The 13,260-nt window shown below is 40.6% G+C and overlaps 1 protein-coding gene across 1 annotated transcript; it reads left to right on the plus strand.

The window, feature by feature from the left end:
- Positions 1-1,854: 1,854 nt before the first annotated feature.
- hsd20b2 (hydroxysteroid (20-beta) dehydrogenase 2) lies at positions 1,855-12,913 on the plus strand. The gene is made up of 12 exons (XM_036143529.1): positions 1,855-2,048; positions 6,227-6,411; positions 7,150-7,196; positions 7,364-7,439; positions 7,564-7,674; positions 10,464-10,531; positions 10,637-10,681; positions 10,789-10,823; positions 10,912-10,993; positions 11,084-11,149; positions 12,523-12,672; positions 12,770-12,913. Exons 1-12 carry the CDS (start codon positions 2,011-2,013, stop codon positions 12,911-12,913), a joined length of 1,047 nt encoding a protein of 348 aa, XP_035999422.1. The 5' UTR covers positions 1,855-2,010.
- Positions 12,914-13,260: the final 347 nt, after the last annotated feature.

Below are 13,260 nucleotides of genomic sequence, written 5' to 3' on the forward strand. Positions count from 1 at the left end.
CAACAGGTATTGTTGGAGAACATCAGTGTACAAACAACAATGTTGAAGATGCAGGGACACACTTGCAAGTTTAGGGATAAAGTTGTAGCAATATTTAAAAGAAGTTAAAAAGAAACAATTCAAGGTTTTAACATCCAACAGAGTATTGTTCGGTCCATCACTTTAAAACGAAACACATAGCACCACTGTGCATCTACGAAGACGTGACCCCTCCATCTGAACCGACAGGTGAGGAGCGCATTAATCAGAGAAGCAGCCGAGAGGCCGGTGGTAAAGGTGTACAAGACGCAGGGATCCACAGCTCAGGTGGGGGAATCTGTCGACACGGGCCAATAATAATCGTGCACTCCACAAAGCTAACCTTAGAGAGAGTGGCAAGGAGAAAGGCTATGTAAAAAAAAAAAAAAAAGCCTGTTTGAAGCCACGGTGGGGGTGGGGGCGTGGCACCACTCAGATCCCCATCGAAAGAGTGCGAGGGATTAGGCTCGGAAACTGGCGGCGACATGTGACAGCATCTATAATGCCGAACTGGAGGCTGAGGCTGGGTGTGTGGCGCTGCAGCTCAGGAGTGGTGCATCAAATTGTGCAAGTTATTAAGCAAGAATTTCTAAGCCTAATGGCACAGGGTTAAGATGCGGACTAAGAAACAGTTGCTGCGGTGGAGAGGGACGGGCTTGTGAGCTGGAGGAAGGATTAAAATAGCCATGGGCCGCGGTTTTCAGGGAACAAGTACAACTTTGAACCCCTCAGAGTGACTCCCAGTCCTTTTGTGACAGCAACAAGGGAGACGGCAGCATCAGAAAGTTTTATAGAGGGGATTTCTGCTGGGTTAAAGTAATCAGATCCATTTGTCAGAGGAAGACATGAAGGAGATTGGTAAAGAAGGTATTTTATTAAAAAGAAACTCACAAGATGAAAGCTCAATGGCAGCTAAAAGAACCACACAGGGTGGCAACAGGAAACTATTACAACAGGCAACCCAACACTGGACTGAAAGAATCTAGAACTGCATATATTGTGGGAGGGTGGTAGCTAGTGAGATGGAGCAGCTTTGGTGCAGGAGGCTATAGAAGAAACCAAGCAAAGCTGGCTGTGGAGAGTCACTGAATAAAAACAAGGGAAACATTGGGATGAATAATAACCAAAACAGAACCAGAGTAAGCAGAAAAATAACCAGAACACAAAAACACGAGAAGCCTCAGAAATGTATTCTAAAGCAACAAAAGCTAAACCATCAGAATCAGAACCAGACATACTTTACATTTTTATATATGTATTTACAACATTCCACACAAGGTAATATGATATATATACATATATATAAGGTATATATCATATCATATCATATATAAAAACCAGAGTCCAATGGATCATAGGAGTAAATTGTTGTTCACAGGCACTTTCCACCCAAACTGTCTGAGTGTGAGCAATTTTGCAAAAGAAAAAAAAAAGTAAAAAAAAGGGCAAAGATTTCCATCTCTAGGTGTACAAAGCTAGTAGAAACATACCTCTAAAGACGTGTAGCTGTAGAGTAAAAGGTGGATCTAGAAAGACTTGACTGAGGGGGGCATTAACATGACCACTGTCCAGACTCTTATGGGGGGGGAGAGGGGGGCATTCACAACTGTACATTACATTGTGTTGTTCTATTAAATCATTTCTCAATAAAATCCGTTATGTTGTGGTTGTATTAACATAAAAAGTTGATTTGAATACTTTTTTTTCCAGGGTTAGGTTTCCCTCTCATTATAAAAGCCTCTGTGCCGCTGCCAGTTTTTGAAATAATCTTGGATCTGTACGTCAATTGTCACAGAGGCAAAGGAAGTACATAAGCTGGAGCAAAGGGCTGGAAATATCTTGTGCGCTATCTATGGTAAGCTAACGGAAAGTTGCTCCTATGATCTGGAAGCTGCAACCTGAGCCTGAGGGAAAAAGGGAGAACTCGGATCAAAATAATACAGGTTTAAAACAACTAAACGCGGAGAAATATTCCTTAAGAATGCACCCCCGATGACCTCGTTATGGAGGCAGGTTGTGGCATATGCGAGGTGAGTCCTGTTCTCATTTGTCCTGTCTTGCTCATCTATAGGAGACTTGTTGAAGTAATCAGATTAGTCAGGCGAGGCCTGGCTAAACTGATCGGCTGCACGCAAGCCTCTTAGTGACATGGCTGACAGCACTGTTAGAGATCACTCCAAAGCAAGGTCGGTCATACGGCCAGCTCAGCAGAGGCAGCGACACAGCACCACGCTATCAGAAGGCGGTCAGCGACAACGATTCATTGTGTGCTCTTTTAGCATCAGCGCATTACAAGCAAATATGAGCTCGCTTGCAACATTAGCAACAAGACGGTTTTGTACGGTTCTCGCAAAATATACAGTATATTGTCGGCAGTGAAAGTATTTACAGTATATACACCTTAATTAATACTATACTTAAGAGGATCTGTGGGGAAACAAGTCTTTTCCGTGACCAAACTCAATTATTCAGGCGAATTAATCTGGCCGACTCTCGCGATGACATCACTCCCTCCTTCCAGGATCACAGGATCAACGCCGCGTAGAAAAGCTAGGAGCCGTCCCTGAAAAGCCAAGCCAGAGTGTAATTTAGGATGGGTAATCCTGAGCAGCCTATCAGGAGACCATTTAGTCACTGGTTGCAGAGTGCTGAGAGTGCATGTTGCCTCTCAGGGAGGAACCCTAAAAGATCATGGTAGATTTTCACCTCAAAATACCTGGTAGAGAAGGCTTGCACCGTACTGCTTTTTAAAAAAGAGATGTGACATTGTTAAAAACAGAAAGTAGTCACTTGCAAAGGGTGTACATTTGATTTTGGGCTGCAAGAATATAAAGCAAGCGTTGTAAATCATGAACTGATAGATACAGTTTTTCAAATGTGGGCCTTTTTTTTAAATGACTGAACAAAAACATTTGTTTAAAAATGGGAGAGACCTTGTTTAACTCCTTGCTTCATTTAAAAAAAACCTTCTACGGGCTTTACTGGTGGGAGTTTTGCAAAAGCTGCTCTAGTATATCTGCATAGGTTTTTGTGATTAGATAACACCAGTAGCCACTTCAGCTCAGCTTGATTAAGTTGTACTTGCTGTGTGCTGCCACCTTTTGAACAATTACAGCAGGTGCACTGCTATTCTTCCAAGCCAAAGAGCCCAGTGGATTTTCTGATTCATCAGGTTTCGATTATAAATCTATCATAGAACATCACTATAGACATATTTTTTAAAGTGAGTTATTTGAAGAAAGAAATGCACACCGAATATTGGCAGCTTCTCAACCATCCATCCATTTTCCAACACGCTTATCCCTATTGGGGTCGTGAGGGGTGCTGGTGCCTATCTCCAGGTGTCAATGGGTGAGAGGCGGGGTACACCCTGAACAGGTCGCCAGTCTATCGCAGGGCAACACAGAGACAAAAAAAAAAAAAAAACATTCTCACACACTCACTGCTTCTCAACCAAAATATCGATAAAGGTTTTGCCCTGGACCCTGACTTCAGGAAACTGCAAAGACGGGCACACCACAGGGCTCCTTTCTTGGCTCATTTATCTGTAGCCCCATGCTGTCGTTCCAACCAATCAGCTCTTCATCGTATATCTGACCAAATCTTACACTGTGCTGCTTTGTATATATATTTATAGCTTTTGACCCTTTCTGTTACTTTGTTGTGTTACTGCATCAAACGTCAATATCTTTTTTTATTGAGATTTGCCATAGACTAAACCAAAGTTATTTGGATGTAAAAAAACATGGACATGCATTCAGCCCTTCTACTTTGACCCCTAAATAAAGAAAATACATCACAAGATGAAACAACACCAAATATGAGGAGCTTGTGGGAGTTGCGTACAGCCTACAAGTTTAGGCGGGCTTCATAAGGATTCTGCTCAGGGAGGAAGGGTGCTAAGTGGCCATTCAACTCAAAATGACCTTCCTACACAAGACCTGCTTTGGGTAACTAAATACAACAAGCTGGGTATCCTCAGTAGGTGTTAAGAGTGTTAAGAAGATTGTATTCAAATTGTGCAACACAATATGGGACCCGTGTGGGCCCCACGTTTGCCCTAGATTTGTTTTGCATCAAATTTATACAGATGGCTCACATTGGGCAATTATCCTGGAGACAATCCCATTTGGAGCCCATTGCTCACACCATGTATGTATAGAATTTGGCCGGGAGCATGTTTGACAAAAAGCCAAGGAATTTGACTTGAAAATGGAGGTAAGCATCCCTATCGATGAAGGAACAAGAGTCACTGGATTTCTCTGAGGATGTTATTCCAGAGGCTCTGTTGAAAACGCTGCATGCAACCTTTACACACTGCAATACAACGATAAAAGAGGAAATAAAGACACAGCTCTGAATGAATGTGATCAGGAGAGGCGTTATCCCAGGGTGATAACAAATGGTAAAATTGAATTCGAGTTTGACCTACATTGCTTTGTTGATATTATGTACTAGACGCAAGAAAAAAAAACTGATTAGTTCTTCAAAATCAGGTCAGTGTTGCATGCACTGGAGAAAATGACAGCAGTTTATCCTGAAGGACTTCAATCAGTTGATGAAGAAATTATGCCATGAAAATTCAGGTTCAGACAAGATGCCCACTAGAGAAAATCCAACATCTGATTAGTCTCCAAAGCACCATGTGAGATCAGGTTGAGCTTTATGAACCACTGCCTCCAGTTAACTGAAGCGAATATTTCAAATAGATGTAAGATGTCAATAAGTTTTATTATACCTAGAGAGCTTAAACTGATTTATTGGAAATAAGAGTCAGTAGTCGCATTTTCAAGTCAGGAATCAAAAGAGACGACTGATAGATTTAAGATTCATTTGTTGATGGGAGACAGATCTCCTTTCAGCTTTCTTATTAAAAAGAAAAATTTTACTTCATCATAAAGGGATTAAATTTAAACCTTACAGATTGTATTCAGCATTATTTCCCTCTCTCTCACAAGTTTCCCTCTTCACCCCCTAATAAATACACGTAATTCAGGAAAAGTAGTAACATCCCTACATCTAGTTTAATACACAGTTTAACATATCTCATATGAGTATACATTAAGAAATAATATTGTTTTTATTTATTATCATTATTATTATTATTAATCGATTTTCCATTGCTTGTTTGCAAGCACTTTATGTAGTTGGTTAAGTAGTTGCTTGTTTGTGCACTTTTCAAAGAATGTGAAAATAATAGGAGTGGTTTTAGCTTGGGTCTTTGGATTACCCATCTGTTTGAAATATTGAACTATTGTGATCATTTCAGTCTCATTTTGAATACACAGTGCATAATCTGATCCATTATTCCCAACTTCACCTGTTATTGTTTGCATTGCGTGTTAAAATTAAATTCTTACCAGCATGAACTGGCTTGTCATTCCCAAAAATTATACATTTATTCAACCAGTGAGGTGTAAAACGAAAAGTTATATTATAACATAAACATATTTTTTTAGTATTAGGAGTATGAGTTGTACACATCTTTCAGGAAACCTTTTATTTCAACAAAACAAAAATGACAACAGGATTTATCGGACAAACGGAGTTTGATGATAAGCAGCTTTTTTCCCATCGTTTGGGTTACGGGACTGGATTTGTGCGTTTGGCATTTAGGAGCTATCACCGGCGTTGTCGCTCTGGCATTTAATCAGAGGCATTATCAGTTTGTCAACGTACAGACATTCCCTTTAAATGAAAGACTAGGACTGTTTCTGCTGAAATGAAAAGCTGACAGATTGGAACAGCAGCGGAGACTTATCAGCTCTCAGTAGCACTGTGCCACATTCACATCTCTGTTGTTGTCTTTATCGACACTTGATGATTCCTGGTTTTGTTTTGGGCCCTTTGTGATTAGATGCAAGCAGTGCTAGCACAGGGAGGACAAGCAATCAAAAGGTTTTACCCAAAACAACACCCCATGCTGTTTTAAAGATGCAAATATCTAATTGGATAGTCGGTTGATCTATCTGGTTGAACCTTTTGTTAATGTGTTTAACTGTTGAAGCCACATGGGCCAGCTCACCTGAGAACCACTTTCTGTGTCGGCAAGCTCGCCATAGGAATCTGCTACAACAATCTCCTGGAATAGGAATTAGAGGGGTGGAGAAACGTGGGGAGGAGCACAAAAAAACATTTCCAGATTTCATTTCTTCTCATGTGAAAAAAGGAGAAAGCGCCTTCTGAACACTTCCACATTCTGCTGCAGAAAAATGCTGCTCACTCAGGAGCTCTGCCGCAAGACGTCGCTGACCGACACTCTGGCCGTCTTTGGAGGATTAACTGTGGCTCTCTGCCTGCTGAGATTCACCTGGAGATGCTGGTGTGGATTCAGACAGTTTTTTTTGTCGGAGCAGTGGCAGGTGGATTTGCGGAAATACGGACAATGGGCAGGTATGAGGAAACGCTTTCAGTGAAGCATCGAATATTTCAAGACATATTTGATGTGGCAAAGAATTTTGGTGGGAAAAAAAAGCTGTGCTCTCCAGCCTTTTTTCCTGAGCCATTTTATTTACAAATTCATACAATTAAAATTCCACAAATGGGATACATAGAGAGGTAGAGTTATGTGCAAAAGTGGACTTTTGAACATCAGTTAGTGTGGTTTTTTTTTTTTATTTTGTACAGAAGGATGGGGGGCACCATAAAATGACTAGAAGTAAAAATCCCAATTGTAGCCATAAAATTGTTTTTAAGTCATTTACTCAATGCATTATCCACTATCCTTTAGCTCAAGCCTTTATAAGCTTTTCTCATTCCTTTCTGAGTAGTAAAGTCCACAAACATTAACTCTAGGTTTGTTGTGAACCATCTGCATTCCAAACATTTTGCACTTTGATATACAAGAAACTTACTTTTTTGGACCTAAATTAGGATTTCATGGTCAATGGCAATTGCAGCTTAACATATAGAAGCAGTGCATTTTAACTATCAAGTTATCTACAGTGTGAAATTATGTCATGTGTACGTTCCTAGAATCTGTTATGTAAAAGCAGCTTTTTTTTTAGAAAGTCGATGTAAAAAAAAATAAAATAAAAAAAATAACTTTAGTTGGGTATCAGAAATGACAAATGTATGTTTGCTATACAAGTCCTGGAGAGTTTATTTTGCTTTGCTCTGTTCTTCACGCAGTTGTTACTGGTGCCACATCTGGCATTGGTAAAGCTTATGCCAATGAGGTGAGTTTTTAAACCAGATTTGATGTTTTGTTTTAAATTTGACTGAAAGACTCCAGGTTTGTCTTAATGTGAAGTTATTTAGGACAGGATCGACACATTTATCACGGTAGAATCTTGTCTGAGCTAAAACAGCTTCAAAATCTTTCTGTTTGCATGTCTTCTTCCAGTTGGCACGAAGGGGTCTAGATGTTGTGTTAATAGGAAGATCTGACGATAAGCTCCGAATGGTTGCCAAAGAAATCAGTGAGTTAAGTAGAGTTAATGCTGATGTCCTCTACTGTTGTCCAGATAGTCAATAGAAACATTTCAGTTTTATAAAAGCAGTTAGGAGCTGAAAGACTTAACACACATGTTCTGTCTACCTTAGAAAATGAGTACGGACGAAAGACTCACACCATCCAAGTGGACTTCACAGAGGGTGGCAGCATCTACTCATCCGTCGCTAAGGAGCTCCAAGGCCTGCAGATTGGGATTCTGGGTAATACAGGAAAAGCACAGTTGAAAGTTATTCTTTAAACGTGCACCGTGTTAAAATTGAAAGCATTTTGAGTTTGTGTTATTTTTTTTACGTTAAACTCTATATCCAAAATTTTGATATGTGATTTCTGGAAATGCAACATCAGTATAATCAACCTTGAACCACTGTTTTGTGACGCATCCAGAAGACCATGTTTAGAATAATAATTTCCTGTTTAACCCCCATAACCAAATAAATTTGGTGGAAACATGCACAAAGATAAATACAAACAACAGAAAAAGGACTTTGAATTTTTTGTTGAAAGCAAAATGAAGGAAGCAAAAAAAGCCTGAATAACTTAGGTTAAATCACATAATCTTTTATCACTCCTGCTAAACTATAGTGTTTTTTGTTTAGTTTATTAGCCACGCCCATTCCTCACCAGATACACATGTTCTTAATCAGTTGAGATATAATTTGGCGAGCTCTGCGTACTTACTCCAGAGCCAGAGCACTATACTACCCTTCCCCTAGTATAGACCTCCCCCCAGCCAATATTGGTTCCACTTCCTGTTGCTGTTGCCCAGTTCTCCTGTACCCCTGTTGCTGTTCGTGCTGCTTTGCCTGCTGGTCTCTTGACTCCCTGTCCCCTGGGGGGATTAGGTTCCTCCTTTTTGCTCTTAAATGTCCTCCCTTGTCTCCATCCATTGGCTTTTGCCACCCTGCTGACAACCTATTGGTTACTCAAATCACCAGGTATTCATTCATGTATATAAAACCAGATAAAACACAGATATGCACCAGCTACACAACTTCCTTCATTACACCCAGGTGCATGTTTTCTGTGACATTGTTCAGTATACTCATTTAAAAGCATCGGATTTCTATGTACAAGAAGCAAAGCCACTGCTGTCATTGGATTTAATTAGTATAAAGACAAAAAAAAGATAAAACAGTGTATTTATTACACCATGCAAGTAAGGTGCTATGCAATTTGCATAGGTTAGAAACCGGGTAATTGGCATGACAATTCCTGGTGGCATAATCTGGCTTTAGGAAATTGAAATGTCACTTTATTGGTGGGTTAGGGTTACCCTCTTCAAAACCCAAGTGGGAAACAGGGGCATTACCTGGAGGGATGTGATCCAGAAGAAGTCTCCCAAAGTTGAATCTGAGCTGTGTTTTGTTATTGGACTTTTGTGTGAGGCATAACATTTCCAAAGCAACCAAGATGAATTATCAATTTTGTAACTGTATCATCAGATTGTCGGTGTTATATTTTGAGTGCTTGTGTAAAAGGAGGGACAGAGCCGTCAACTGATCACCACCTGGTAGTTGAGTTGGATCTGGTGGAATGGTGAGGCTGCCAGACAGACTAGAAAAACGCAAATGGGTGGTGAGGGGGAGCTGGGAACACGTGGAGGAGGAACCTGTTCAAGTGATCATGAATTCACACCTCTGGAAGGACTTCTCTCATTGCACGGGAGAGATGGAGAACATGGAATCTGAATGGACCTTGTGAAGGACCTCCATTGTGGATGTGGCTTCAAAGAGCTGTGGCCTAAAGGTTATTGGTGCCTGTCACAGCAAAAACACATCAGTGCTGAAGGAGGCCTTCAGCCTTGGTTGTCCTTGGAGACTCCTGAAGCAGCTGACAGGTACTGGGTGGCTGAAAGGACTGTGGCATCAATGGTTGCACAAGCAAAAACTCGAGCATGGGTGGAATTTGCTGAGGTTATGGAGGGAGATTTTTGGTTGGCCTCAAGGTGGAAGGAGCACCCAGAAGTTCTCCTCAGTCTGGTCACCATGTCCTCTGTGGAGAAGGCAGAGCCTGAAGACTCTGGATTAGTAGAGCACCAGTGGTAGGGCTCCAGATGTGGATGAGATTTGGCCTTTGGTTCTGAAGGCTGTAGACATGTTAGGGCTGTTATGCTTGATGGAGACTGGGTTAGTTTCCAGTCCTCCCAAAACCTTGGGGAAGACCCAGAACTGCCTGGAAGGACCATGTCCCACCTGACATGGGAACACCTTGGGATCCCGGATTATGAGTCGGAGGTTGTTGCTCCAGAGAGGGATGTCTGGGGTTCCCTCCTGGACCTGTTGTCCCCATAACCAGATCTCAGATAAGCTGATGCCAATGGATGTTTGGTGGCAAAACATAAACGTGTACCCCTAAATGGAGTGGTGGCCTAGTGGTTAGAGTAGAGCGCTTGCGTTGTGAGAAGGCTGCAAGTACGCAGTTCAAACCCTGCAGACTGCCACTATGGGTCCCTGAGCAAGACCCTTGACACATTAAGCTCCCTGGGTGCTGTTAAGCTGCCCACTGCTCCCTAATGGTGATGTTTTATTTGTAGAAAACAAATTTTGTTGGAATTGCAATGACAAATAAAGATTTCCTATTTTTCAAAAATTATGCTTTCAGCCAAATAATGATTAGAAGAAACAACCAAATAGTAAAAGAAAACTAAAAACTGGTCAGTTCTGTGTTAACTAAGCTAAGCTATGCTGATTGATTATGGGTCATAGTTACACTCTATTTAGAGTTTTAAAACGTATAACTTAATTGTAAAATACACTCACTGGGTACATTTTAGCAGAGTCAATTGGTTCATCATACATGTGATCTGTTGATTTGAGATCGGTGACTGGCCATTAGAGTATGGCATACATTTTGTTATGCCCCAGCTACCAGTTGGAGTATGGTTTGTGAAACATTATGCTGTTTCATTTTATATATACTAGCTGCCTGCTTTTTTAAATAAGTGACAGATAATGTTTATTAACAAAAGTTTTTGAATCTTAAACTACAGTTAACAACGTTGGAATGATATGCTCTGACCATTTTGCCTATTTTCTGGAGACACCAGAAGCTGAACAGGTAATGGATTTGAAATATCCCTGTTTGAGGGTCATGCACTGGATGATTTAAACCAGCTGAGGTTGTTCTATAATCTCTGACTTAATTTCTATTTATTTTGAACAGAAAATAAGTCAGATAATCAACTGCAACATACTCTCTGTTCCCCAGGTAAGACATCTGAGTCAATACACTATTAAATTGTGTTGTACATCTTTATTTGCATTTACTTGTACACCATACCACCTCTAAAGACACCTTACCTTTTTACTATGCAGATGACCAGGCTGGTTCTTCCTGGCATGGTGGACAGGTACCAACACATACTTGATATACAGTTAATTGGGATGACAAGAGAAATGGGGCAATTTATTAACATTTGCGTTTCATGTCATCCCCAGAGGCACAGGATTAATTATTAATATCTCTTCTGACATGGGTGTTCGTCCACAGCCATTGCTGACTCTTTATTCGGCCACCAAGGTATTTTCCTGGTGTTAATTTTAACACATTTATTCAAATCCATCCTAATTCGCTCACCCAATGACCTACTTCCTTTCTTTCTTTTTGCAGATTTTTGTAACATATTTCTCAAAGTGTTTGCATGCCGAGTACAAGTCAATGGGAATCACTGTCCAGGTAAAATACTCTAAGACTGGACTTAACTCAATGTTATAGATCACACCTTACAGGTCCCGCCCCCTTGCTCTCTGCTGCTGCAGCCCAGCCTGCCATGCAGCTCCAACGTTTACCTGTCTTTGTTTTCTGACCAGGTATCACTCCAGACACTGACAGGTCGTTTCTCCACCATTTAACCACATAGCTGCAGCCCTACAGCAATCTTCAGCTTGAATGACTGTAGCGCTGTTCGGGGGAGGGTGTGTGAGCAGTGTGTAAACAAGAGTGATGGACACTGCTGACAACCAATCAGAGTCAGACGTTCCTCCTGGCTCTGATTGGCTATTTCTGACCCGGGAGCGGTGTATTTCTGCAGATGGCAGTAGGACCACTGGGAGGATCCAGAGGAGCTGGATTTTTTTTTTTTTTTTCACAGATTATCAGTCTGATATTTTACTGTCAGGACATAATGACAGTTTAAGTGACAGAAGGGAAAATGTAGCAGAAAAGGTGTGCAAGGAACATTCGACCATTGGGAGGATTGTAAAGCAAAGCTCATTTAAGAGTTTGGGGTAGATTTACAGGATGTGGACTGTTGCTGGCGTCAGTGCTTCAGCAACTCAGAGTGTTAGTCAAGAAGAACAACACAAGAACACGACCAGAGAATAACAAAAACAAGACTTTGGCAGAGACAAGAAGAACAAGTCCAAGACAAAAACCAAGACCATTTTCGAGACCATTACTGTAATCAATGCAATGTTTTTTTGCTGCAAACCAATAAAGTACATGTGGCTGTGGAAGCTCATTAGAAAGCTAACCAATAACCTTCCTCCAAAAAAAGTTGTTGCACTGGTGCAGCTGAGACTGAACTCTGCAGTGCTGTAACTCTTTAAAAGTGAAAACCTTTTTGCTTTTGAACAGCCAGGAGTTTCACACAAATCTGGAGTAAATGGGTTATGAAGAGTCTTGTCGTGAAACAATTTCACCAGGGTAACATGCGGTGACAATGAAAGACTCTTGATTCTTGAACGCGGATAAAACAGAGTAAATAGTAGACAAGAGACAAGCCAAAGACTTTGGAGTCTAAACACAGCTTTGAGACGTATATTATCGTATGCTAATTGTATGTTGCACATCAGTCACATTTTAGACTTTTGTTGTAGCAGCAGTCGTAAAAAATAGTTATCAGGCAGAGGAGAAATGGATTTCCTTAAAATAAAACTTTAGTTAATGGTCATCACAGTGTTCCCAAAAACAAATTTTGATCAGTTTCCTTTAAAAAAAAACAAATTTTAAATAAGATGAACATACACACATCTTTTAAAATTAACCTTGGCCTTTGTTGTATGTTTCCTGTATCGTATAATCTAATTTCATTGTTACTGTCTCCTCAGTGTGTGGCCCCACTCATGGTTTCCACCAACATGACGCACAACATGCAGGTCAACTGTTTGGTGAAGAGTGCTTCGGGCTTCGCCTATGAGGCTGTGAACACCGTGGGTCATTCCAGCTACACCAGCGGCTGTCTGTCCCATGCCCTGCAGGTCAGAGCAGAGCAGAGATAAACTATGATTTCCTCCAGTGTTACAAACAATTCCCTGCTACAGCTTGACATTTCTTTGTTTGCCCAACATCGTACAGAGTGTGGCGCTCTCGCTCCTCCTGCCAGACTGGCTCCGGATGTCGACGTTTCTCATCCGGGTGTTGAGAAACCTTCCAAATACAAAAACCTATCAGAGAAAAGCATCTCAAGAAAAGAAGTGGCTCACAGCAAAGAAAGAGTAGTCAAGTTTTATCTATCTGTCTATAAATATATATATATATATATATATATATATATTGCCTTTTGTTGCTAAATGTAAGCATCACTTCACTTCTGTTGTACTCTTATTATAGAAAGCATACTGAATATAAATATATGTAAAGTCAGATGTATTATAAACATTTATTTATTTATAGATCAGACTTGTTTTGTCTTACTGATGAGAGTTGAGCTTTGGAATAAGAACACGTTACCCTCCTCTAATATTATTATCATTACAATTGCAAAATGCAACAGTGACAATGGCAACTGACGTGCACGTGATGAGACACGTGCACATGCATCTCAGTAAATTAGAGCATCACAAGAA

The sequence above is a fragment of the Fundulus heteroclitus genome, chromosome 11 (genome assembly GCF_011125445.2).
Source record: "Fundulus heteroclitus isolate FHET01 chromosome 11, MU-UCD_Fhet_4.1, whole genome shotgun sequence".
NCBI classification, from domain to species: Eukaryota; Metazoa; Chordata; class Actinopteri; order Cyprinodontiformes; family Fundulidae; genus Fundulus; species Fundulus heteroclitus.

Bases quoted from the DNA above. Each gene is read 5' to 3' on its own strand.
- hsd20b2 (XM_036143529.1), top strand. From the start codon at position 2,011: ATGACCTCGTTATGGAGGCAGGTTGTGGCATATGCGAG. The intron at 6,412-7,149 runs GTATGAGGAAAC...TTCTTCACGCAG, and splicing joins GAAATACGGACAATGGGCAG to TTGTTACTGGTGCCACATCT. The intron at 12,673-12,769 runs GTCAGAGCAGAG...AACATCGTACAG, and splicing joins GTCTGTCCCATGCCCTGCAG to AGTGTGGCGCTCTCGCTCCT.